We start from the raw sequence: 26,571 nt of genomic DNA on the forward strand, positions 1-26,571 counted from the left end.
ATCATATCAACATCATAAAATCACTATGAATATAATCATATCTACATCAATAAAATCAATATGAATATTATCATATTGACACAATACAATTACTATGACTACTATCATATTGACGCCATAAAATAACTAAGAATATAATCATATCAACACCATAACATTACAATGAATATAATCATATCGACAGCATTAAATAACTATGAATATAATCATATCGACAGCATAAAATCCGTATGAATATAAATATATCGACATCATAAAATCACTATGAATATAATCATGCTGATAGCATAAAATCACTATGAATATAGATATATCGACATCATAAAATCACTATGAATATAATTCTATCGACAGCATAAAATCATCATGAATATAATCATATCGACAGCATAACATCACTATGAATATAATCATATTAACACCATGAAATAACTATTAATATAATCATATTAACAGCATACAAATCATTATGAATATAATCACATGGACACAAGTAAATCACTATGATTATAATCATATTGACATCATTAAATCACTATTAAAATAAGCATATTTACACCATAAAATCACCATATTATATCACTAAATTATATTCATGGTGTCAATATGATTATATCCATAGTGATTTCATGGTGTCATTATGATTATATTCATAGTGATTTTATTGTGTTGATATTATTATATTCATGGTGATTTTATGGTGCAATATTATTATATATCTAGTGATTTCGTGGTGTCAAAAGGTTATAGTCATAGTGATTTTATGGTGTCGATATGATTATATTCATAGTGGTTTTATGCTGTCAATATGATTATATTCATAGTGATTTTTTCGTGCTAATATGATTTTATACATACTAATGTTATGGTGGCAATATTATTATATTCATATTGAATGTGTGGTGTCAATATAATTATATTCATAGTGATTTTTTCTGTCAATATTATTATATTCATAGTGATTTTATGGTGTCAATATGATTATATTCATAGTGATTTTATGCTTTAAATACAATAATATTCATAATGATTTTATGCTGTCAATATGATTATATTCATAGTGATTTAATTCTGTCAATAGGATTAGTTCATAGTGATTGTATGGTGTTAATATGATTGTATTCATAGTGATTTTATTCTGTCATTAGGATTATATTAATAGTGATTGTATGGTGTCAATATTATTATATTCATAGGGATTTTATGGTGTCAATATTATTATATTCATAGTGATTTTATGCTGTCAATATAATTATATTCATAGTGATTTTATGGTGTCATTATCATTATATTCCTAGTGATTTTATTCTGTAAATATGATTATATTCATAGTGATTTAATAGTGTCAATATGATTATATTTATCGTGATTTCATGTTGTCAATATGATTATATTCATAGTGATTGTATGGTGTCAATATAATTATATTCATAGTGATGTTATGGTGTCAATATGATTATATTAATAGTGATTTAATTCTGTCATTATCATTATAGTGATAGTATTGTGTCAATATGATTATATGAATAGTGATTTTATTCTGTCAATAGGATTATGTTCATAGTGATTTTATGGTGTTAATATGATTATATTCATAGTGATTTTATGGTGTACATATGATTATATTCATAGTGATTTTATGCCGTCAATGTAAATATATTCCTAGTGATTTTATGCTGTCAATATGATTATATTCATAGTGATTTAATCCTGTCAATAGGAATCTGTTCATAGTGATTGTATGATGTCAATATGATTATATTCATAGTGATTTTATACTGTCAATATTGTTATATTCATTATGATTTTATTGTGTAAATATGATTACATTCATTGTGATTTTATGGTGTCAATATTGTTATATTCATAGTGATTTTATTCTGTCAATATGATGATATTCATAGTGATTTTATGGTGTCAATATTATTATATTCATAGTGATTTTATGGTGTCAATATGATTATATTCATAGTGATTGTATGCTGTCAATATAACTATATGAATAGTGATTTTATGCTGTCAATAGGATTATATTCAAAGTGGTTTTATACTGTCAATATGATTATATTCATATTGATTTTTTTCTGTCAATATGATTATATTCATGGTGAGGTTATGGTGTCAATATGATTATATCAATAGTGATTTTATGCTGTCAATATAATTATATTTATAGTGATTTGATTCTGTCAATAGGATTATGTTCATAGTGATTGTATGGTGTCAATATTACTATATTCATAGTGATTCTTTTCTGTCAATAGGATTATGTTCATAGTGATTGTATGGTGTCAATATGGTTATATTCATAGTGATTTTATTCTGTCAATATCATTATATTCATAGTGATGTTATGGTGTCAATATGGTTATATTCATAGTGATTTTATGCTGTCAATATGATTATATTCATAGGTATTTTATGCTGTCAATATGATTATATTCATAATGATTTTATGTTATCAATATGATTATATTCATAGTTATTTTATGCTGTCTATATGATTATATTCATAGTAATTTGATGGTGTCAATATGACTATATTCATAGTGATTTTAATCTTTCAATATGATTATATTCATAGTGATTTTATGCTGTCAATATGATTATATTCATAGTGATCTCTTGCTGTCAATATGATTATATTCATAGTGATTTTATTCTGTCAATAGGATTATGTTAATAATGATTTTATGGTGTCAATATGATTATAATCATAGCGATGTTATTCTGTCAATATGATTATATTCATAGTGATTATATTCTGTGAATATTGTTATATTTATAGTGATTTTAAGCTGTCAATATGATTATGTTGATACTGATTTTATAGCGTCAAGATGATTATATTCATAGTGATTTTATGGCGTCAAGAGTATTATATTCATAGTGATTTTACGGTGTCAATATTATCATATGAATAGAGACTTTATTCTGTCAATATAATTATATTCATGGTGATGTTATGGTGTCAATATGATTATTTTCATAGTGATTTTATTCTGTCAATATGATTATATTTATAGTGACTTTATTCTGTCTATATGATCATGTTACTAGTTATTTTGTGCTGTCAGTATTATTATATTCATAGTGATTTTATGTTGTCAATATAATTATATTGTATTCTGTAAATGGGATTATGGTCATAGTGATTGTATGGTGTCAATATGATTATATACATAGTGATTTATGGTGTCATTAGGATTATATTCATAGTGATTTCATGGTGTCAATATAAGTATATGCATTGTGGTTTTTTGCTGTCAATATGATTATATTCATAGTTATTTTATTGTGTCAATATGACTATATTCAAAGTGATTTTATGCTTTCAATATGATTATAGTCATAGTGATTTTATGGTGTCAATATGATTATATTCATAGTGATTTTATACGGTCAAAATGATTTTATTCATAGTAATTTTAGTCTGGCAATATTATTATATTCATAGTGATTGTATGGTGTCATTATGATTATATTCATAGTGATTTTATGGTGTCAATATGATTATATTTATAGTGATTTGATGGTGTCAATATAAGTATATTCATAGTTATTTTATGCTGTCAATATGATTATATTCATAGTGATTTTATTCTGTCAAAAGTATTATGTTCATAGTGATTTTATGGTGTCAATATGAATCTATTCACAGTGATTTTATTATGTCAATATGAATATATTCATAATGATTATATCGGGTCAATATATATTATATTCATAGTGAGTTAATGCTCTCAATATGATGATATTCATAGTGATTTTATGGTGTCAATATGATTATATTCATAGTGATTTTATGGTGTCAATATAATTACATTCATAGTGATTTTATGGTGTCAATATGACTATATTCATAGTGATTGTATGTTGTATGGTGTCAATATGATTATATACATAGTGATTTATTGTGTCAATATGATTATATTCATAGTGATTTTCCTCTGTCAATATGATTATGTTCATAGTGATTGTATGGTGTCAATGTGATTATATTAATAGTGATTTTATTCTATCAATAGGATTATGTTCATAGTGATCTTATGGTGTCAATATGATTATGTTCATAGTAATTTTGTGGTGTCAATATAATTATATTCATTGTGGTTTTTTGCTGTCAATATGAGTATATTCATAGTGATTTTATTCTGTCAATAGGATTATGTTCATAGTGATTTTATGGTGTCAATATGATTATATTCGTAGTGATTTTATGGTGTCAATATGATTATATTCCTAGTGATTTTATGCTGTCAACATGACTATATTCATAGAGATTTTATGGTGTCAATATAATTATACTCATAGTGATATTATGCTTTCAATATGACTATATTCATAGTGATTTTATTCCGTCAATAGGATAATTTTTATAGTGATTGTATGGTGTCAATATGATTATATTAATAGTCATATTATTGTGTCAATATGATTCTATTCACAGTGATTTCATTCTGTCAATATGATTATATTCAAAGTGATTTTATTCTTTCAATAGGATTGTGTTCATAGTGATTTCATGGTGTCAATATGATTATATTCATAGTGATTTTATGGTGACAATATTATTATATTCATAGTGATTTCATTGTGTCAATATGATTATATTCATTGTGATTTCATGCTGTCAATATGATTATGTTCATAGTGATTTTATGGTGTCAATGTGATTATATTCATAGTGATTTTATTCTGTCAATAGGATTATGTTCATAGTGATTTTATTGTGTCAGTATGATTATATTCATAGTGAGTTCATTCTGTCAATAGGATAATGTTCATAGTGATTTTATGGTGTCAATATGATTATATTCATAGTGATTTTATGGTGTCAATATGATTATATTACTAGTGATTTTATGATGTCAATATGATAATATTCATAGTGATTGTACGGTGTAAATATATATTTTATTCATAGTGATTTAATGCTGTCAATATTATTATATTCATTGCGATTTTATGGTGTCAATATGATTATATTCCTAGGGATTTTATGGTGTCAATATGATTATATTCATAGTGATTTTATGCTGTCAATATTATTATATTCATAGTGATTTTATGGTGTCAATATAATTATATTCATAGTGATATTATGCTTTCAATATGATTATATTCATAGTGATTTTATTCCGTCAATAGGATTATATTCATAGTGATTTGATGTTGTCAATATGATTATATTCATAGTGATTTTGTTCTGCCAATAGGATTATGTTCATAGTGATTTTATTCTGTCAATAGGATTATGTTTATAGTGATTTTATGGTGTCAATATGATTATATTTATAGTGATTTTATGGTGATAATATTATTATATTCATAGAGATTTCATCGTGTCAATATGATTATATTCATAGTGTTTTTTTGCTGTCAATATTATTATATTCATAGTGATTTTATTCTGTCAATAGGATTATATTCATAGTGATTTTATGGTGTCAATATGATTATATTCATAGTTATTTTATGGTGTCTATATGATTATATTCATAGTGATTTTATTCTGTCAATAGGATTATGTTCATAGTGATTGTATGGTGTCAATATGATTATATACAGAGTGATTTATGGTGTCAATATTATTATATTCATAGTGATGTTTTTCTGTCAATATGATTATGTTCATAGTGATTGTATGGTGTCAATATGATTATATTCATAGTGATTTTATGGTGTCAATATGATTATATTCATAGTGATTGTATGGTGTCAATATGATTATATTCATAGTTATTTTATGGCGTCAAGAGCATTATATTCATAGTGATTGTATGGTATAAATATGATTATATTCATAGTGATTTTATAGTGTCAATATGATTTTTCAGATGAGATGTGAATGAAAGCTCAATTCACAACCTATGAACGTAGAAATCATAATCTGGCAACAGCTCCAGGATTTGCGTTTGATTCTTTTACATAAATATCTTGTCAGTACCTTTGTGATGTTAACCTGAGGAGATTTGTAATTATTATCCAAATTTTAACATACACTCATGAGGATTTAACCATTTTTTGCAGACTAAGCTACGCTTATCAAGTTGGTATGCAGCTCTCAAGTAAAGGGGTATATCATTCAGAATAATAAGAATAATAATTTTATCCATTCAATTTTTTTACTCTCATTTATCTTTAGTAGCCTTATATAAACTTTTTTTTTATTTTCCAATACCTAGTGTTAGATTATCCAATACCTAGTGTTAGATTATCCAATACCTAGTGTTAGATTATCCAATACCTAGTGTTAGATTATCCAATACCTAGTGTTAGATTATCCAATACCCAGTGTTAGATTATCCAATACCTAGTGTTAGATTATCCAATACCTAGTGTTAGATTATCCAATACCTAGTGTTAGATTATCCAATACCTAGTGTTAGATTATCCAATACCTAGTGTTAGATAACCCAATACCTAGAGTTAGATTATCCAATACCTAGTGTTAGATTGTCCAATACCTAGTGTTAGATTATCCAATACCTAGTGTTAGATTATCCAATACCTAGTGTTAGATTATCCAATACCTAGTGTTAGATAACCCAATACCTAGTGTTAGATTATCCATTACCCAGTGTTAGATTATCCAATACCTAGTGTTAGATTATCCAATACCTAGTGTTAGATTATCCAATACCCAGTGTTAGATTATCCAATACCTAGTGTTAGATTATTCAATACCCAGTGTTAGATTATCCAATACCTAGTGTTAGATTATCCAATACCTAGTGTTAGATTATCCAATACCCAGTGTTAGATTATCCAATACCTAGTGTTAGATTATTCAATACCCAGTGTTAGATTATCCAATACCTAGTGTTAGATTATCCAATACCTAGTGTTAGATTATCCAATACCCAGTGTTAGATTATCCAATACCTAGTGTTAGATTATTCAATACCCAGTGTTAGATTATCCAATACCTAGTGTTAGATTATCCAATACCTAGTGTTAGATTATCCAATACCCAGTGTATGATTATCCAATACCTAGTGTTAGATTATTCAATAACCAGTGTTAGATTATCCAATACCTAGTGTTAGATTATCCAATACCTAGTGTTAGATTATCCAATACCTAGTGTTAGATTATCCTATACCTAGTGTTAGATTATCCAATACCTAGTGTTAGATTATCCAATACCTAGTGTTAGATTATCCAATACCTAGTGTTAAAATATCCAATACCTAGTGTTAGATTATCCAATACCTAGTGTTAGATTATCCAATACCTAGTGTTAGATTATCCAATACCTAGTGTTAGATTATCCAATACCTAGTGTTAGATTATCCAATACCTAGTGTTAGATAACCCAATACCTAGAGTTAGATTATCCAATACCTAGTGTTAGATTATCCAATACCTAGTGTTAGATTATCCAATACCCAGTGTTAGATTATCCAATACCCAGTGTTAGATTATCCAATACCCAGTGTTAGATTATCCAATACCTAGTGTTAGATTATCCAATACCTAGTGTTAGATTATCCAATACCCAGTGTTACATTATCCAATACCTAGTGTTAGATTATTCAATACCCAGTGTTAGATAATCCAATACCTAGTGTTAGATTATCCAATACCTAGTGTTAGATTATCCAATACCCAGTGTTAGATTATCCAATACCTAGTGTTAGATTATTCAATACCCAGTGTTAGATTATCCAATACCTAGTGTTAGATTATCCAATACCTAGTGTTAGATTATCCAATACCCAGTGTTAGATTATCCAATACCTAGTGTTAGATTATTCAATACCCAGTGTTAGATTATCCAATACCTAGTGTTAGATTATCCAATACCTAGTGTTAGATTATCCAATACCCAGTGTTAGATTATCCAATACCTAGTGTTAGATTATTCAATAACCAGTGTTAGATTATCCAATACCTAGTGTTAGATTATCCAATACCTAGTGTTAGATTATCCAATACCTAGTGTTAGATTATCCTATACCTAGTGTTAGATTATCCAATACCTAGTGTTAGATTATCCAATACCTAGTGTTAGATTATCCAATACCCTGTGTTAGATTATCCAATACCTAGTGTTAGATTATCCAATACCCAGTGTTAGATTATCCAATACCCAGTGTTAGATTATCCAATACCTAGTGTTAGATTATTCAATACACAGTGTTAGATTATCCAATACCTAGTGTTAGATTATCCAATACCTTGTGTTAGATTATCCAATACCCAGTGTTAGATTATCCAATACCTAGTGTTAGATTATTCAATACCCAGTGTTAGATTATCCAATACCTAGTGTTAGATTATCCAATACCTAGTGTTAGATTATCCAATACTTAGTGTTAGATTATCCAATACCTAGTGTTAGATTATTCAATACCCAGTGTTAGATTATCCAATACCTAGTGTTAGATTATCCAATACCTAGTGTTAGATTATCCAATACCCAGTGTTAGATTATCCAATACCCAGTGAGATTATTCAATACCCAGTGTTAGATTATCCAATACCTAGTGTTAGATTATCCAATACCTAGTGTTAGATTATCCAATACCTAGTGTTAGATTATCCAATACCTAGTGTTAGATTATCCAATACCTAGTGTTAGATTATCCAATACCCAGTGTTAGATTATCCAATACCTAGTGTTAGATTATCCAATACCCAGTGTTAGATTGTCCAATACCTAGTGTTAGATTATCAAATACCCAGTGTTAGATTATCCAATACCCAGTGTTAGATTATCCAATACCCAGTGTTAGATTATCCAATACCTAGTGTTAGATTATTCAATACCTAGTGTGTTATAAACTTTTGTAGATTATCCAATACCTAGTGTTAGATTATTCAATACCTAGTGTTATAAACTTTTGTAGATGATCCAATACCTAGTGTAAGATTATCCAATACCTAGTGTTATAAACTTTTGTAGATTATCCAATACCTAGTGTTAGATTATTCAATACCTAGTGTGTTATAAACTTTTGTAGATTATCCAATACCTAGTGTTAGATTATCCAATACCTGGTGTTAGATTATCCAATACCTAGTGTGTTATCAACTTTTGTTAGATTATCCAATACCTAGTGTTAGATTATCCGATACCTATTGTTAGATTATCCAATACCTAGTGTGTTATAAACTTTTGTAGATTATCCAATACCTAGTGTTAGATTATCCAATACCTAGTGTTATAAACTTTTGTAGATTATCCAATACCTAGTGTTAGATTATCCAATACCTAATGTGTTATAAACTTTTGTAGATTATCCAATACCTAGTGTTAGATTATCTAATACCTAGTGTTATAAACCTTTGTAGATTATCCAATACCTAGTGTTAGATTATCCAATACCTAGTGTTAAAATATCCAATACCTAGTGTTAGATTATCCAATACCTAGTGTTAGATTATCCAATACCTTGTGTTAGATTATCCAATACCTAGTGTTAGATTATCCAATACCTAGTGTTAGATTATCCAATACCCAGTGTTAGATTATCCAATACCCAGTGTTAGATTATTCAATACCTAGTGTTAGATTATCCAATACCCAGTGTTAGATTATCCAATACCTAGTGTTAGATTATCCAATACCCAGTGTTAGATTATCCAATACCTAGTGTTAGATTATCCAATACCTAGTGTTAGATTATCCAATACCCAGTGTTAGATTATCCAATACCCAGTGAGATTATCCAATACCCAGTGTTAGATTATCCTATACCTAGTGTTAGATTATCCAATACCTAGTGTTAGATTATCCAATACCTAGTGTTAGATTATCCAATACCTAGTGTTAGATTATTCAATACCCTGTGTTAGATTATCCAATACCTAGTGTTAGATTATCCAATACCCAGTGTTAGATTATCCAATACCTAGTGTTAGATTATTCAATACCCAGTGTAAGATTATCCAATACCTAGTGTTAGATTATCCAATACCTAGTGTTAGATTATCCAATACCCAGTGTTAGATTATCCAATACCTAGTGTTAGATTATTCAATACCCAGTGTTAGATTATCCAATACCTAGTGTTAGATTATCCAATACCCAGTGCTAGATTATCCAATACCCAGTGAGATTATTCAATACCCAGTGTTAGATTATCCAATACCTAGTGTTAGATTATCCAATACCCATTGTTAGATTATCCAATACCTAGTGTTAGATTATCCAATACCTAGTGTTAGATTATCCAATACCCAGTGTTAGATTATCCAATACCTAGTGTTAGATTATCCAATACCTAGTGTTAGATTATCCAATACCCAGTGTTAGATTATCCAATACCTAGTGTTAGATTATCCAATACCTAGTGTTAGATTATCCAATACCCAGTGTTAGATTATCCAATACCTTGTGTTAAATTATCCAATACCTAGTTTTAGATAATCCAATACCTAGTGTTTGATTATCCAATACCTAGTGTTAGATTATCCAATACCTAGTGTTAGATTATCCAATACCTAGTGTTAGATTATCCAATACCTAGTGTTAGATTATCCAATACCCAGTGTTAGATTATCCAATACCTAGTGTTAGATTATCCAATACCTAGTTTTAGATTATCCAATACCTAGTGTTAGATAATCCAATACCCAGTGTTAGATTATCCAATACCTAGTGTTAGATTATCCAATACCTAGTGTTAGATTATCCAATACCTAGCGTTAGATTATTCAATACCTAGTGTTAGATTATCCAATACCCAGTGTTAGATTATCCAATACCTAGTGTTAGATTATCCAATACCTAGTGTTAGATTATCCAATACCTAGCGTTAGATTATTCAATACCTAGTGTTAGATTATCCAATACCCAGTGTTAGATTATCCAATACCCAGTGAGATTATCCAATAGCCAGTGTTAGATTATCCAATACCTAGTGTTAGATTATCCAATACCTAGTGTTAGATTATCCAATACCTAGTGTTAGATTATTCAATACCCAGTGTTAGATTATCCAATACCTAGTGTTAGATTATCCAATACCTAGTGTTAGATTATCCAATACCTATTGTTAGATTATCCAATACCTAGTGTTAGATTATCCTATACCTAGTGTTAGATTATCCAATACCTAGTGTTAGATTATCCAATACCTAGTGTTAGATTATCCAATACCTAGTGTTAGATTATCCAATACCCAGTGTTAGATTATCCAATACCCAGTGTTAGATTATTCAATACCTAGTGTTAGATTATCCAATACCCAGTGTTAGATTATCCAATACCTAGTGTTAGATTATCCAATACCCAGTGTTAGATTATCCAATACCTAGTGTTAGATTATCCAATACCTAGTGTTAGATTATCCAATACCCAGTGTTAGATTATCCAATACACAGTGAGATTATCCAATACCCAGTGTTAGATTATCCTATACCTAGTGTTAGATTATCCAATACCTAGTGTTAGATTATTCAATACCCAGTGTTAGATTATCCAATACCTAGTGTTAGATTATCCAATACCTAGTGTTAGATTTTCCAATACCCAGTGTTAGATTATCCAATACCTAGTGTTAGATTATTCAATACCCAGTGTTAGATTATCCAATACCTAGTGTTAGATTATCCAATACCTAGTGTTAGATTATCCAATACCCAGTGTTAGATTATCCAATACCCAGTGAGATTATTCAATACCCAGTGTTAGATTATCCAATACCTAGTGTTAGATTATCCAATACCCATTGTTAGATTATCCAATACCTAGTGTAAGATTATCCAATACCTAGTGTTAGATTATCCAATACCTAGTGTTAGATAATCCAATACCTAGTGTTAGATTATCCAATACCCAGTGTTAGATTATCCAATACCTAGTGTTAGATTATCCAATACCCAGTGTTAGATTATCCAATACCTAGTGTTAGATTATCAAATACCCAGTGTTAGATTATCCAATACCTAGTGTTAGATTATCCAATACCCAGTGTTAGATTATCCAATACCTAGTGTTAGATTATTCAATACCTAGTGTGTTATAAACTTTTGTAGATTATCCAATACCTAGTGTTAGATTATTCAATACCTAGCGTGTTATAAACTTTTGTAGATGATCCAATACCTAGTGTTAGATTATCCAATACCTAGTGTTATAAACTTTTGTAGATTATCCAATACCTAGTGTTAGATTATCCAATACCTAGTGTTAGATTATCCAATACCCAGTGTTAGATTATCCAATACCTAGTCTTAGATTATCCAATACCTAGTGTTAGATTATCCAATACCCAGTGTTAGATTATCCAATACCCAGTGTTTAATTATCCAATAACTAGTTTTAGATTATCCAATACCTAGTGTTAGATTATCCAATACCTAGTGTTAGATTATCCAATACCTAGTGTTAGATTATCCAATACCTAGTGTTAGATTATCCAATACCTAGTTTTAGAGTATCCAATACCTAGTGTTAGATTATCCAATACCCAGTGTTAGATTATCCAATACCCAGTGTTAGATTATCCAATTCCTAGTGTTAGATTATCCAATACCTAGTGTTAGATTATCCAATACCTAGTGTTAGATTATCCAATACCTAGTGTTAGATTATCCAATACCTAGCGTTAGATTATTCAATACCTAGTGTTAGATTATCCAATACCCAGTGTTAGATTATCCAATACCTAGTGTTAGATTATCCAATACCCAGTGTTAGATTATCCAATACCTAGTGTTAGATTATCCAATACCTAGTGTTAGATTATTCAATACCCAGTGTTAGATTATCCAATACCTAGTGTTAGATTATCCAATACCTAGTGTTAGATTATCCAATACCTAGTGTTAGATTATTCAATACCCAGTGTTAGATTATCCAATACCTAGTGTTAGATTATCCAATACCTAGTGTTAGATTATCCAATACCTAGTGTTAGATTATCCAATACCTAGTGTTAGATTATCCTATACCTAGTGTTAGATTATCCAATACCTAGTGTTAGATTATCCAATACCTAGTGTTAGATTATTCAATACCCTGTGTTAGATTATCCAATACCTAGTGTTAGATTATCCAATACCCAGTGTTAGATTATCCAATACCCAGTGTTAGATTATCCAATACCTAGTGTTAGATTATTCAATACCCAGTGTTAGATTATCCAATACCTAGTGTTAGATTATCCAATACCTAGTGTTAGATTATCCAATACCTAGTGTTAGATTATTCAATACCCAGTGTTAGATTATCCAATACCTAGTGTTAGATTATCCAATACCTAGTGTTAGATTATCCAATACCTAGTGTTAGATTATCCTATACCTAGTGTTAGATTATCCAATACCTAGTGTTAGATTATCCAATACCTAGTGTTAGATTATCCAATACCTAGTGTTAAAATATCCAATACCTAGTGTTAGATTATCCAATACCTAGTGTTAGATTATCCAATACCTAGTGTTAGATTATCCAATACCTAGTGTTAGATTATCCAATACCCAGTGTTAGATTATTCAATACCTAGTGTTAGATTATCCAATACCCAGTGTTAGATTATCCAATACCCAGTGAGATTATTCAATACCAAGTGTTAGATTATCCAATACCTAGTGTTAGATTATCCAATACCCATTGTTAGATTATCCAATACCCAGTGTTAGATTATTCAATCCCTAGTGTTAGATTATCCAATACCCAGTGTTAGATTATTCAATACCTAGTGTTAGATTATCCAATACCCAGTGTTAGATTATCCAATACCTACTGTTAGATTATCCAATACCCAGTGTTAGATTATCCAATACCCAGTGAGATTATCCAATACCTAGTGTTAGATTATCCTATACCTAGTGTTAGATTATCCAATACCTAGTGTTAGATTATCCAATACCTAGTGTTAGATTATCCAATACCTAGTGTTAGATTATTCAATACCCTGTGTTAGATTATCCAATACCTAGTGTTAGATTATCCAATACCCAGTGTTAGATTATCCAATACCCAGTGTTAGATTATCCAATACCTAGTGTTAGATTATTCAATACCTAGTGTTAGATTATTCAATACCCAGTGTTAGATTATCCAATACCTAGTGTTAGATTATCCAATACCTAGTGTTAGATTATCCAATACCCAGTGTTAGATTATCCAATACCCAGTGTTAGATTATCCAATACCTAGTGTTAGATTATCCAATACCTAGTGTTAGATTATCCAATACCCAGTGTTAGATTATCCAATACCTAGTGTTAGATTATTCAATACCCAGTGTTAGATTATCCAATACCTAGTGTTAGATTATCCAATACCCAGTGTTAGATTATCCAATACCCAGTTAGATTATTCAATACCAAGTGTTAGATTATCCAATACCTAGTGTTAGATTATCCAATACCCATTGTTAGATTATCCAATACCTAGTGTTAGATTATCCAATACCTAGTGTTAGATTATCCAATACCTAGTGTTAGATTATCCAATACCTAGTGTTAGATTATCCAATACCCAGTGTTAGATTATCCAATACCTAGTGTTAGATTATCCAATACCCAGTGTTAGATTATCCAATACCTAGTGTTAGATTATCAAATACCCAGTGTTAGATTATCCAATACCTAGTGTTAGATTATCCAATACCCAGTGTTAGATTATCCAATACCTAGTGTTAGATTATTCAATACCTAGTGTGTTATAAACTTTTGTAGATTATCCAATACCTAGTGTTAGATTATTCAATACCTAGTGTGTTATAAACTTTTGTAGATTGTCCAATACCTAGTGTTAGATTATCCAATACCTAGTGTTATAAACTTTTGTAGATTATCCAATACCTAGTGTTAGATTATCCAATACCTAGTGTGTTATAAACTTTTGTAGATTATCCAATACCTAGTGTTAGATTATCTAATACCTAGTGTTATAAACCTTTGTAGATTATCCAATACCTAGTGTTAGATTATCCAATACCTAATGTGTTATAAACTTTTGTAGATTATCCAATACCTAGTGTTAGATTATTCAATACCTAGTGTTATAAACTTTTGTAGATGATCCAATACCTAGTGTTAGATTATCCAATACCTAGTGTTATAAACTTTTGTAGATCATCCAATACCTAGTGTTAGATTATCCAATACCTAGTGTGTTATAAACTTTTGTAGATTATCCAATACCTAGTGTTAGATTATCCAATACCTGGTGTGTTATAAACGTTTGTTAAATTATCCAATACCTAGTGTGTTATCAACTTTTGTTAGATTATCCAATACCTAGTGTTAGATTATCCAATACCTAATGTTAGATTATCCAATACCTAGTGTTATGCAGGATATACGGCACAATCATGTTGACAGACCAGTTCTTGCCAGATCACCAAAGTTAAGCAATGTCAAGTGTGGCCAGTACCAGATGGATGACCATTTGGGAAGACAAGGCACGATATGTACTGCGAGATAAAATACCAGGTTGGGAAACTGGCATGGTCTATCTTTCTCTCGAGGGTAGATGGATCTTTCTTAAGCCATGGTAGGCAACCCATCTAGTAGTAGGGTCACAATAAAAAATATCCTTCCTACGGACAAGATTTGAATTACACTACAAATTTGTGTAGTGGGTTCAATCTAAGCTGCGGTTGCATGTTACGTTTTATGTTTACATTTTTATGCAGAACTGGCATTAGCTATTGCAGGGCCCTATATCTAAAATGGATTTTATGAGTAGGGATAGGTATAATAACTAAAAATTAAGATTTTGGAAAAAAAAAAAAAAGAATCAGCATAAGGCTTATGAAAGTGTGGGGCATAAGTTGCATAAGAAAGCAGCCGCATAAGTTGCAATGGCCTAAGGCTGGCCCTGGTGCTATGACAACATAAGTATAGCTTTTCTACCAAATCAGTCAGCAAGATGCATCAACTTTTTGTTGACTGAGTTGATCAGGTAGCCATATGAGCAGAAACATATATGGGAACATCAGTAGCAACAGTGTCCAACTCTTCCTCACCACAGTAGAAGCAATGGCAACATGGAAGTTTCAGATCAGAAAGACTCAAGATTCAACGTCAGGATCTGTCATCCTCTGCTCATCCCTGCATGTGGCAAGGACATGTCAGATACAAAATGGCAAATCCTTTGTAATAGCATACATTGTATGATTAGACATATCAATCGATGTTTAGCTAGTATTTTTATGCTTTATTTCTGTATATGGCATTATATCCCACATGAATGAAAAATATCAAGTATTTCTGGCTGCTATCTTATTAAAGGCATCATGTTGAAGCATGATTTGCTTCTGCTACAGAAGAAACAGTTTACTGTGATCACAATTCTGTATGGCTTGTCAAACAAGAGATTTCCTTAAGGAGAGAACCCCTTATTTCAACTATGGCAAATCAATGGACACCTGTGTTGCCATTGCAAATGATGATGAAAAAAGGGGAGAAGCTTGGTTTTAAAGATTTCAGCAAGATTTTAATCACCAGCGATCCTGTAGCATTACTTCCCTTTCTGAAAACAATTATAGACTCTTCCCTTTTTATGATTGTAAGTGATGTGAAATTCACATTATAAAAGAGGATGCACAGACCTCAACAGACCACCTCACCAGAATGGCGTTGTTTTCTCTTTTTCATTTTGGTCTGCCCATAACAAACACACCACATACTATGTGCACGTCCTTACAAACATACTCTATTTGGTCTGAAAGATTTCTTTTCTCTATTACACATGCACACATAATTGTACTCCAACTTTTTTATACACATTCTTGTGGACTCAGTATCATAGCAAATGTTATGTGGAGATAGGTAACTAACCCGGAACATTCTACATAAGGAACGAAGTCACCGGTTTTCACCGGACTCTTGTAAAACAGAGACTTCCCCTGAACGTTAACACGCTCTATTTGTCTCTTTGTAAATATGTAAATAAACTTCTTTTTCAGTATTCAAACCACAGTGTATATTTATTTATTCCTTTCACGGAATACTTTATCTTTGATTGTCCGAATAATAAGCCACCTTAGGACATATCAGCAAACATCATCTACACTCTTCACACTCAACATCTCTCCAGGAATGCTCCATTCAGCCTGGCTACTTTGATAAACACTTTTTCACCATTTACAAATACACTTTATAAGGTAAGTAAACCTTTCCTTTCTACATACAAACTCAAACACATATTAATGACAGATTCTCTCTGTACATTCTCAAAGGCACAAATTCATAGTGAGTTCAGTCAGATTCACAAACAATAAATATGTTTGTAGACTATTTTGTTTTTGAATTGTTACTTTGTTTTTCATTGGCATGCTTGTATTCTAAACATACATATAAATAAGGCAGAGACACTGCCACGTGTCAAACATATTATTGTGCCTCTGAAACCCTTTAAAGTGTTTTCATAGACAACTGTGTCATCTGTGTAAATCGCAGATCTGAAAGATGATTACTGAAGATCTTGACCAACAGAGTTCTTGGCAATATTTAATTCTGTGTTTTGATTGTGAAATGTGCCTGTAGTTAATTCTTCCTTGACCTGTTTATTTCTTTCTTCCTTCACTGATGGTTTTATGTAAAAGTAAGCAGCATACTGAGAAATGAAAGGTGAAGGTCATGGCAATTAACAGCATTAGGTTTGTTGGTACTTATTCAGAACCTGACCCAATTGCTGGCAACTTCACGTTGGCATCTTCCAACAGGTTACAGTAAACAGCCAGAAGATACGGACACTATTAGCCAATCAGCAATCAACCAGTGATAAATTTCAATGAAATGAAATGCATGTAAGTTTTTGGTTTCAATGGAATATGAATTACAGCACACTGCGTATATTAAATCCCCCAAAAGAATCATTGCTTTCTGCCAAGAAAAAATGCCAAAAGTGTGACTTTATGTGCAGAATTATCAAAAGAAAGACTGTAACTGACAAGTTTTCACTAATATTAAATGCAAAGCAGGAAAATCCATAAATATAGGCACATTTCACAATCAACAATGCGTATCAGTCAAATAATTTTGGTTCCTCGACATGACAATTAAAGAATTGGGTTACAATGCACGATAACAGTTTGGAAGAATTTTTTGCAAGAGGGTTGCAAACAAGATTCCATTAGAAATCGTCATCAAATTGGAGGGCCAGGAAAAAAAAAATCATACTTTTCTTGAAAAACAAAATTTTCTTTTTCTATCATATAAATTATGGTAACTATTTGTCTTGTTTTACGGTTTTGTTTTCAGTGTTTTTTTTGGTCCTGCATTTTGTATTTATCGTCTCTGGCAGTCTTCATGTCAGCTTTTCCCGGCTGTTTATGCAACCATACCAGAAAATGCCAACGCGGAGTTGCTGGAAATTAGGTCGGGTTCTGGATAAGTACCATGGGAATGGCGATTTGTAACACAGCTCACTACAACGGTTTTGTTTACATTACATTTTATTAACAAGTTGGATTCTCTATTAAAAAACAACAACAAAAAACAAAGACTAAACAACATTAGCAATTATTATTATTATTATTATTATTATTATTATTTAGGGGTGTAAAGGCACACACATACATTTGCAAGATGTTTAATGGCACCAATTATGTCAAATGACTAAACCCAAATCTATTATAAATATCGCCCGTTTTACTTTCTAGAAAATTATCACAGTTAACCGAAAAAAACTGAATTTCTTTATTTAACGCAATTTGTTTGTCTGCCGTAAATTTAAATATGAACAAGCAATAGTATTTAAAAGGAATAAATAAAATGTACACGTTAGAAAGTTCTAAAAGAAAATAAAAATAAGGCAATACTGTGTAAACTAATATTCTGAAATGTTCAAAACTATTTATTTTCTTTCTTTTTTATTGTTAACTAATTGTGAAAAAATGAGAAAGTAAATGACAAAGTTTTACACACGAGGCGTGCAAACCCCACCTCCTCACATTTGAAGGAGGTGTCAGAGGCGGATTGTAATTCTTGCAGACCTACCAACTGCTACGCAGTAGAAAATGGGAATTCAGCGCACTTCAAAGTAGGCAGGATAGGAAAGCGGGCAGTTCTAAAGGAGAAACAGAAAAATGTGTACGATGTGCGTTATACGAAATCGCTATGTCGTTGGTGCAGTGCTCGTCTTGTAAATGGAAGGCGGTCTGTTTGTAGTGGAGGTTACGGTTTGCAAGTGTCCGTTACACACATTTTTGTTGAGAAAGGTGTTCTTTTTTCCGGCGGGAGGAACAGCCAATTCCTAGAAGAGCTCTGGTCCGACACACGAAGAGAAGAAGAAGCATTCTTATTGGTTAATATCATAATACATAGAAAATGGCTGCCCGCCTTACTCGCTAGCCGTCTTCTTACCTGTATATAAACAATACGCTTGTTATTATCTTGATCATTAGTAGTACTTGTTCTTATTCCTGGAATGAAAACTTATTTCTCTTAAATATTCATTCTGGAATAATAATCAAGCAAAACAAACAAAATTATGAAAGTCTTTTCGTGGGTATGTTTCACGTTTATTTAAAAAAAAAAAATGTATTTCACTTATGCTCGTATTTCTTCTCACTTTTCAGTAAACAAAAAAGGTACATAAATGAATTCTGTCTGCATCTTTCATCGTTATTATGTGAATAACAAATTTTTATTTTTTTTGTTTCGTGTCCCAGATTCTCGTAGCAGCATTAATTTCTTTCTTTAATTTATTTTAACGTTTAAAAAAAAGAAGAAGCAAATTTAAGTTTATTTGGCAAACCGGAAGATAACTCGAGAAATTTGACTTCCTAACAAGTCATTTGACTTCCTAAATAACACGAAACCAAACGGCGGTCGGGCGGTCGGTCTTACTAAAAATGTACGTCTACTTTATGTCCGTCTAATTGCTGCTGCTCCTGATGATTATGAAGCAACTTCTTTAAAGACACTTCCGGGTTTTGCCAGTGGAAATTATCGTGTGCTATTTAAAAACAATATCTTTGTTAAAAAAAATACAATAATGTTCGGACAATTGTTTTTGGTTGGAGCTATTATGGTATTAAACCATATATTTACCTTTTCTTTTGGTTGTTGTTTATTTTTTTCGACTAGTCTAAGTTTCACGTAACAATTTAATAAAGAAAACATACCGAAAAAATGAAATGAAATAACATAGAAATATTTGTTTTTATTTTTTTTCGTTTATTTTTTTTAATTCAACTAGGCTGTACTTTCGCATGACGATTTAATAAACAAAAATACAATAAAAATTAAATTTCATGTTCAATCTCTGCACAATTACCGAAAGAAAACCATGAAATAAAAAAAGTAAAAACTTCTCTTATAGACGTACATTTTTAGTAAGACCGAACCAAACGGTGTACGCTGGAAATCCGTAACCTGTGAATTTGGCGCTTATTTCAACAGATCATTAAATCTAAGGGAGATAATCAGCATAGACATAGCAAAAATAAGCATATTTTGCCAGATATAATTTGGGACACTGAAAATAATCAGTAAAACAATGAAAGAATGTTACAAAAAAAAAAAAAAAATGATTACACGATTACTGTAGCCGAGTTCTGGAAATTGCTGAAGCAGTTTACGAAAAGGAAATAAGTTAGCGAAGTTAATCAACGAACTGAAAATATAATATTAAGTATCGAATTAAACTTATTAATTAACGTACGCAAAGCAGATAAATCACTACATAGAATATTTCTGTTAAAAAGAAAATAGCAAAAAAACTTTAGGGTGTATCCAAACGTTAGGGTAAAAAATACAGCATACCCAAGTTTGTGGAAATTCATCCAATATTTTTGTTTTAAGAAACAAATTAGTTTTATCAATAAACAGCTTCTTGCCACCATTTTCTGCATTGTTGTGTTCAAAGGGACATAATTTAAACTCAAATTCAGTTTAAATCTCACTTGAGTTCAATTTAAACTGAATTTGAGTTTAAATTATAAGTGGAGTGGTAGGTGTGTCAGAAACTTTGTGAAAAATATTGAATAATTCGACACCCTGGCTTTCCAAGCTTATAACTACTCGAAAAATGTAATTCAAACCCTAATTTTTTTCAATTAAAGGAGCAAGGACCAATGTTTCATTAAAAAAACAAAACAAAAACGTGATTAAAAAAAAGGGTTTTAAACTTTGGACTTTACAGGTAAATTTCTAAAAAACACTACTATTTTTTTGTTTTAAATTTGAATATATTATTTATTGATCTTTTATCTTCAATTTGTGATATATAAAACTTTGTTGAGTAAATTAATTATTTACTTTTTAATAGACATTTCAAAATGGTGTGAATTTAAAAAAAAAGTTTGTCTAAAATATTATATTCGGTTTATTGGAAAGAGCATAAAATTTCACATTGACCCTGAAAATATCGTAAAAATAGAATCAATAGAAAAATTTTGATAGATTTTTAAAGTTTAAAAATTGAAAAATACTGAACTCGTAAAATTCAATTAATTTCATTACTGTTTTTTAAAAAATAAAAAATAATATTTCTATTACTTTTTATACAACTTTAATAGCTTATTTTGGAAGTATAATCCATAAAGAAAATAAACAACCTACTTTTAAAAGAGAAATTACAAGTTTTTTATATTTTATTCGCAGTTTTGTGTTAGGGGTGTCAAAAATTCTGATACACCTAGTGGAGTAATGAATGATTGCTAAAAAAAATTTTTAACTGCAATATTACATATAATGGTTTATTTAGAGAAGCACCTTTAATTGAATGAAAATACATTGTTTTCAAAATATTTTGTTATATTTAACATATTTAAAATCATAATAATAACATATTTAAAATCATAATAATAACATATTTAAAATCATAATAATAACATATTTAAAATCATAATAATAACATATTTAAAATCATAATAATAACATATTTAAAATCATAATAATAACATATCAAATAATATTGATGAAAGAATTTTTCCTGTGCTGATCAATGCCAGAGAAACTTTTACATCAAAGTTTTCCGTGCTCTTACATGTATCAATACTTTGCTCTTACATGTATCAATACTTTGCTTTGTATTGACTCCATGAGCTGTCAACACCATTCGTGTGCATCACAAGGTTGTTTGGATGCACAAAGTTGTAGTTTGCCATATAATGATTAGATTCGTTAAAGAAGTTAAAAATAGCCGAAACAGAATTTAATTTGATACTGTTCACTGCTGAATTACTTTTAAACAAAAAGTCAGGATCTTCATGTTATTTCCTGGTGTGCCATTTATTTTTTTAATGCTAAAATCTAACGTCTCGTTAAAAATCATACTCATTTCAATGTTTTTTTTTTGGGGGGGGGCTGCTTTTAAATTTTTGTTTCTACAATTCATTATATTTTCATGATATTTTCATTGCATTTTATTATATTTTTATTGCATTTTATTATTTTTTCATTATATGTTCATTATATTTTCATTACATTTCCTTTATATTTTCACCATATTTTCTTTATATTTTCATTATATTTTCATTATAGTTCCATATAGTTATATGTTCATTACATTTCATTATATGTTCATTATAATTCTTTATATTTTCATTATATTTCATTATATGTTCATTACATTTCATTATATGTTCATTACATTTCATTATATTTTCATTACATTTCTTTATATTTTCACTATATTTTCATATTTTCATTATATTTCATTATATTTTCATTTCATTATATGTTCATTATAGTTCTTTATATTTTCATTATATTTCATTATATTTTCATTACATTTCTTTATATTTTCATTATATTTTTTTAGGAAATTTAAATTGTGTTTTCTGGAGAAGACAATGAAAGGAGTAAAACATTGTGCAGTTTTGATTCTATGCCCCCAATTATTTTAAAATGAAATTATATGAAATGAAACACTGTAATTTTCTCATTTTATATGCAAGAAATGAAGAATTTGATATATTTAATACAAAACACCTGTCTATTTGTTTGCTTATGTCTCTTTCTCCTTTCTGCTCTCTACAACTAGATTTCTCTCTCTCTCTCTCTCTCTCTCTCTCTCTCTCTCTCTCTCTCTCTCTCTCTCTCTCTAAACCGCATCCCTGCATCTCAAGGAAACAAAACATACAACAGGCCTAGGTGTGAAATATGTCAACATATTAACACAAACAGCATATTCACCCGTCTAGGCAACAGCATCCACCTCCAACTCTCCCCTCTCAACTGCAATAGCTCAATTGTAGTATACTGCACCGAATACACAAAGAGAAGGGGCGAACCAGAGGTAAACTGTACCTTTGTCCTGTAAATACCTGCCCATTGACTGATTAGGATGAGTGTGGTGGCAACTAGGAAGCTGATTTGCTAACTAGAAAATTCAATAGCATATGCGCATATATAAACGTGCAATAACCACAACATTTCACATAAGCCTGATGAATTCTTACGAATGAAACACGGAATATTCTGTGTAGCTTAATTGCCATATATGTTTTGATAACTTACTACTTAGGTATTGAGCACTGTTAAAATAAATACTGAGAATGAATGGATAGTCTGGTGGAAGATAAAAAATCCAGTGACGGTAAAATCCAAATGTAAAACTTCAAGAAAGTTAAAAGACCATCTTCTTCCAATTACGGGATTTCCTTGGATTTTACTTGTACAAATGGAAATTCTTTTAACTTTCTTGAATTTTTACATTTGGATTTTACCGTCACTGGATTTTTTATCTTCCACCAGACTATCCATTCATGTGTAATCACCTTTTTCTTTACCATATTCCCTCTGCTTAACTTATTTTGTTTTCAAGTAATATCTTTGACTTACTTGTTGTTTCATCAAATACTTCTGCATGCAAAATCCGATCCCGCATTTTGCTAATTCCTACCCTCTGATGAGAAGGAGAGTATTTCTTCAAAACTCCGCGGATTAAGGACTATCCATTTATCTAGTGTTTCCTTTTCAGATTAAATATGTTTTTAACTCATTTCAAAGTGTGTTTTAACATATTTTATTAACTGTTTGCTCATATCATAAGCTCTATTTCCTATTTGGTTTTATCAAGCTTTTATGTCTGGCTGAGATAATTTTATAAATATTAATTCTTTAATATTTATAATTTACTTTAATTTTACCATCTTTGATCATTTTGGTAAATTCAATTGTAATTTTCATTTTAGTATTAGCTGCCATTTAGTTGAGCTTTTTTTTTTCTCTCCATATATGTTTGAAAAGGAACACATTCCTCTGTCTGCCAAAAATATCCCTATTCCTACCGAACAGGAATATATCCACAAATTTGTTCTCGCTTTAAACACTTTCCTAAAAAATATAAGGTGGAAGGCTTATCACCGTGACTTAATCATTAAAAATAAACTTAAAGCGCCTATTTCCTCTGAAGACCAACTTCACCCAGAAATCTTAAATGAACTCCCTATCAACTCTCATAGAGAACAAAAGAAATTCGAAAGAATTGCTGCCAAATTTTATGGATTAAAAACTACTGCCCACCCCAAATACAACCCTTACCTCGAAGAGTTTGAGAATTCCATGTTGAATTTAGTCAAAAAAATTAAATTTAAGAAACAAAAACACCATTATAATCCGGTTACTCGAAAAATAAATAATTTTGCCGAAAAAGTTAAAAAAAATAAACATATATTCGTCCCTGCTGATAAGACAAAAAATTATTATAAACTTGACTATCCTACATATAAAAAACTTTTGTATAAAGAACTTAATAAATCTTATAAAATAGTCCCTCCTAAGACTTTAGATTCCATTAATTCTGAAGCTAAACTTTTACTGACTTCTATGAACATTCATAACTTCACTGAAATAATTTCTCCAGGTACTCCCAGATTCACCCTCAACGATCATAAACCTAATTTCTATGACAGATTGATCTGCCGATCTAACTCTGACTTAGGAGCTGTAAGCAAAAATATCTTAGATAGAATCATCCCTTCTATTAAAGAAAAAGTAAGTTTCCCTCTTTGGCTGAATTCAGATTCTGTAATTAATTGGTTTGTTTCCCTTAAAAATAAACACCTCCTTAATTTCATAACATTTGACATCCAAAATTATTATCAATCAATTTCTCCGATCCTTTTAAATAAGGCTCTTATCTTTGCTAAAAGAAATTCTGACTTAGCTAATTTAGAAATAAAATTGATTCTCCTAGCGAGAAAGTCCCTTATACAATTTAACAATAAGCTTTGGACTAGAAAGGATACCCCTGATAATTTTGACATCTTGATGGGTGCTTCTGACTCTTCAGAAGTTACAGATTTAGTGGGACTCTTCTTACTGAAAGAACTTAAATACCACTTTAAACATATCCAAGGGGGTCTTTATAGAGACGATGCCCTTTTTAATACAACAGCCAGGCCAAGAGAGTACAACAAAACTATTAAAAAATTACATAACTTCAATAACTTTGGCCTTTCTATAATTATCGAACCAAACAAAAAAACTTCAAATTTTCTAGATGTTACACTTAATCTTAACACCGAAACTCATAGCCCCTATCATAAACCTAATCTTACGCTGTTATACGTCCATAAATCTTCTAACCACCCCAACTCAATTATGAAATCTATAGTACCATCTGTCTCTAGAAGAATTTCTGCTCTTTCTGCTGATAAAAAACTTTTAATCAAAATGCTACTTTCTTCAATAATGCTTTATGGAACTCAGGATACAAGGAAAAGATTAAATGCAACAATTATGCTCCTCCTTCAGGCCGCCTTAAATCTGTAATCACACACAATATGACTCGTAAGAAACCAGTTCAAATAACAAGATATGCTGCTATCAATAACAATGAACCAGTCTACATTTATAATCCAAACCAAAATACTAATCGCAATGCCTCTAACCCACCTAGTCGCATCAGGAGAAAGAAAAATATTTGGTTTAATCCTCCATTTAGCCTAAATGTCAAAACTAATATACCTAAGGAATTCTTCAACATTGTACAAAACTCTTTCAAATACCCACACAGATATAGTTCTATTTTCAATAAAAATTCAATTCAGATTTCTTATTCAACAATGCCTAATTTAGCACAAAGAATCTTAACATCTAATAACAAAAAAATTAAATCAGCCCAAAAAATCCCTTTCCCAATTAAACCCAAAACTAACTGTAATTGTAATAACAAACATCTTTGCCCACTCAATACTTATTGTATCCATAAAGATGTTATATATTCTTGCACTATTACTGAGCTCCCACGCAATCCTCCCATAACAGACACTAATATTTCGTCTTCAAGTTATTCTTCTTCCCATCCTCCATCTGATATAGTTACTAATCCAATACACCATTCGAGCAGCCCTTCCATTTACAATCATACAACTAGTAATAATGATGATGATAATAATAATAATAATAATAATAATAATAATCATAATCATAATGTTAATGAGAATAACAATATTTCTCCTAACAGCCATCCTAACACTAACAACACTCATTATCCCCTCCAAAATAGTCCTCATACAGACATTGTCCCACCATTTGTTGAACACTAAAAACAAAATTCAAACTATTTAACTAATACAAATCAGCAAATTAATATTAATACCAGACCTCGAGCTTTTAATAAAATACATACATATATCGGCGCTACTTCAACATTAATTAAGAAAAGAATATCAAACCACATTTCTTCTTTTAACAACC

At 30.1% G+C, this 26,571-nt stretch overlaps 1 protein-coding gene across 2 annotated transcripts in view; it reads left to right on the top strand.

Moving 5' to 3' along the window:
* Positions 1-17,616: 17,616 nt before the first annotated feature.
* Positions 17,617-26,571, top strand: part of LOC145293144 (secretion-regulating guanine nucleotide exchange factor-like) — an 85,043-nt gene continuing 76,088 nt past the window's right edge. The window contains exon 1 of one of the 2 annotated variants that reach the window (XM_080139565.1): positions 17,617-17,723. In XM_080139565.1, the coding sequence (XP_079995691.1) occupies positions 17,718-17,723 (6 nt within the window). In that variant the 5' untranslated portion in view covers positions 17,617-17,717. Of the gene's footprint in view, positions 17,724-18,882; positions 19,427-26,571 lie in introns of those variants that run through there. The other variant, XM_080139564.1, reaches the window with a different exon arrangement.

Source organism: Euprymna scolopes, chromosome 14 (assembly GCF_053919585.1).
Source record: "Euprymna scolopes isolate OS-2025 chromosome 14, ASM5391958v1, whole genome shotgun sequence".
NCBI lineage: Eukaryota > Metazoa > Mollusca > Cephalopoda > Sepiida > Sepiolidae > Euprymna > Euprymna scolopes.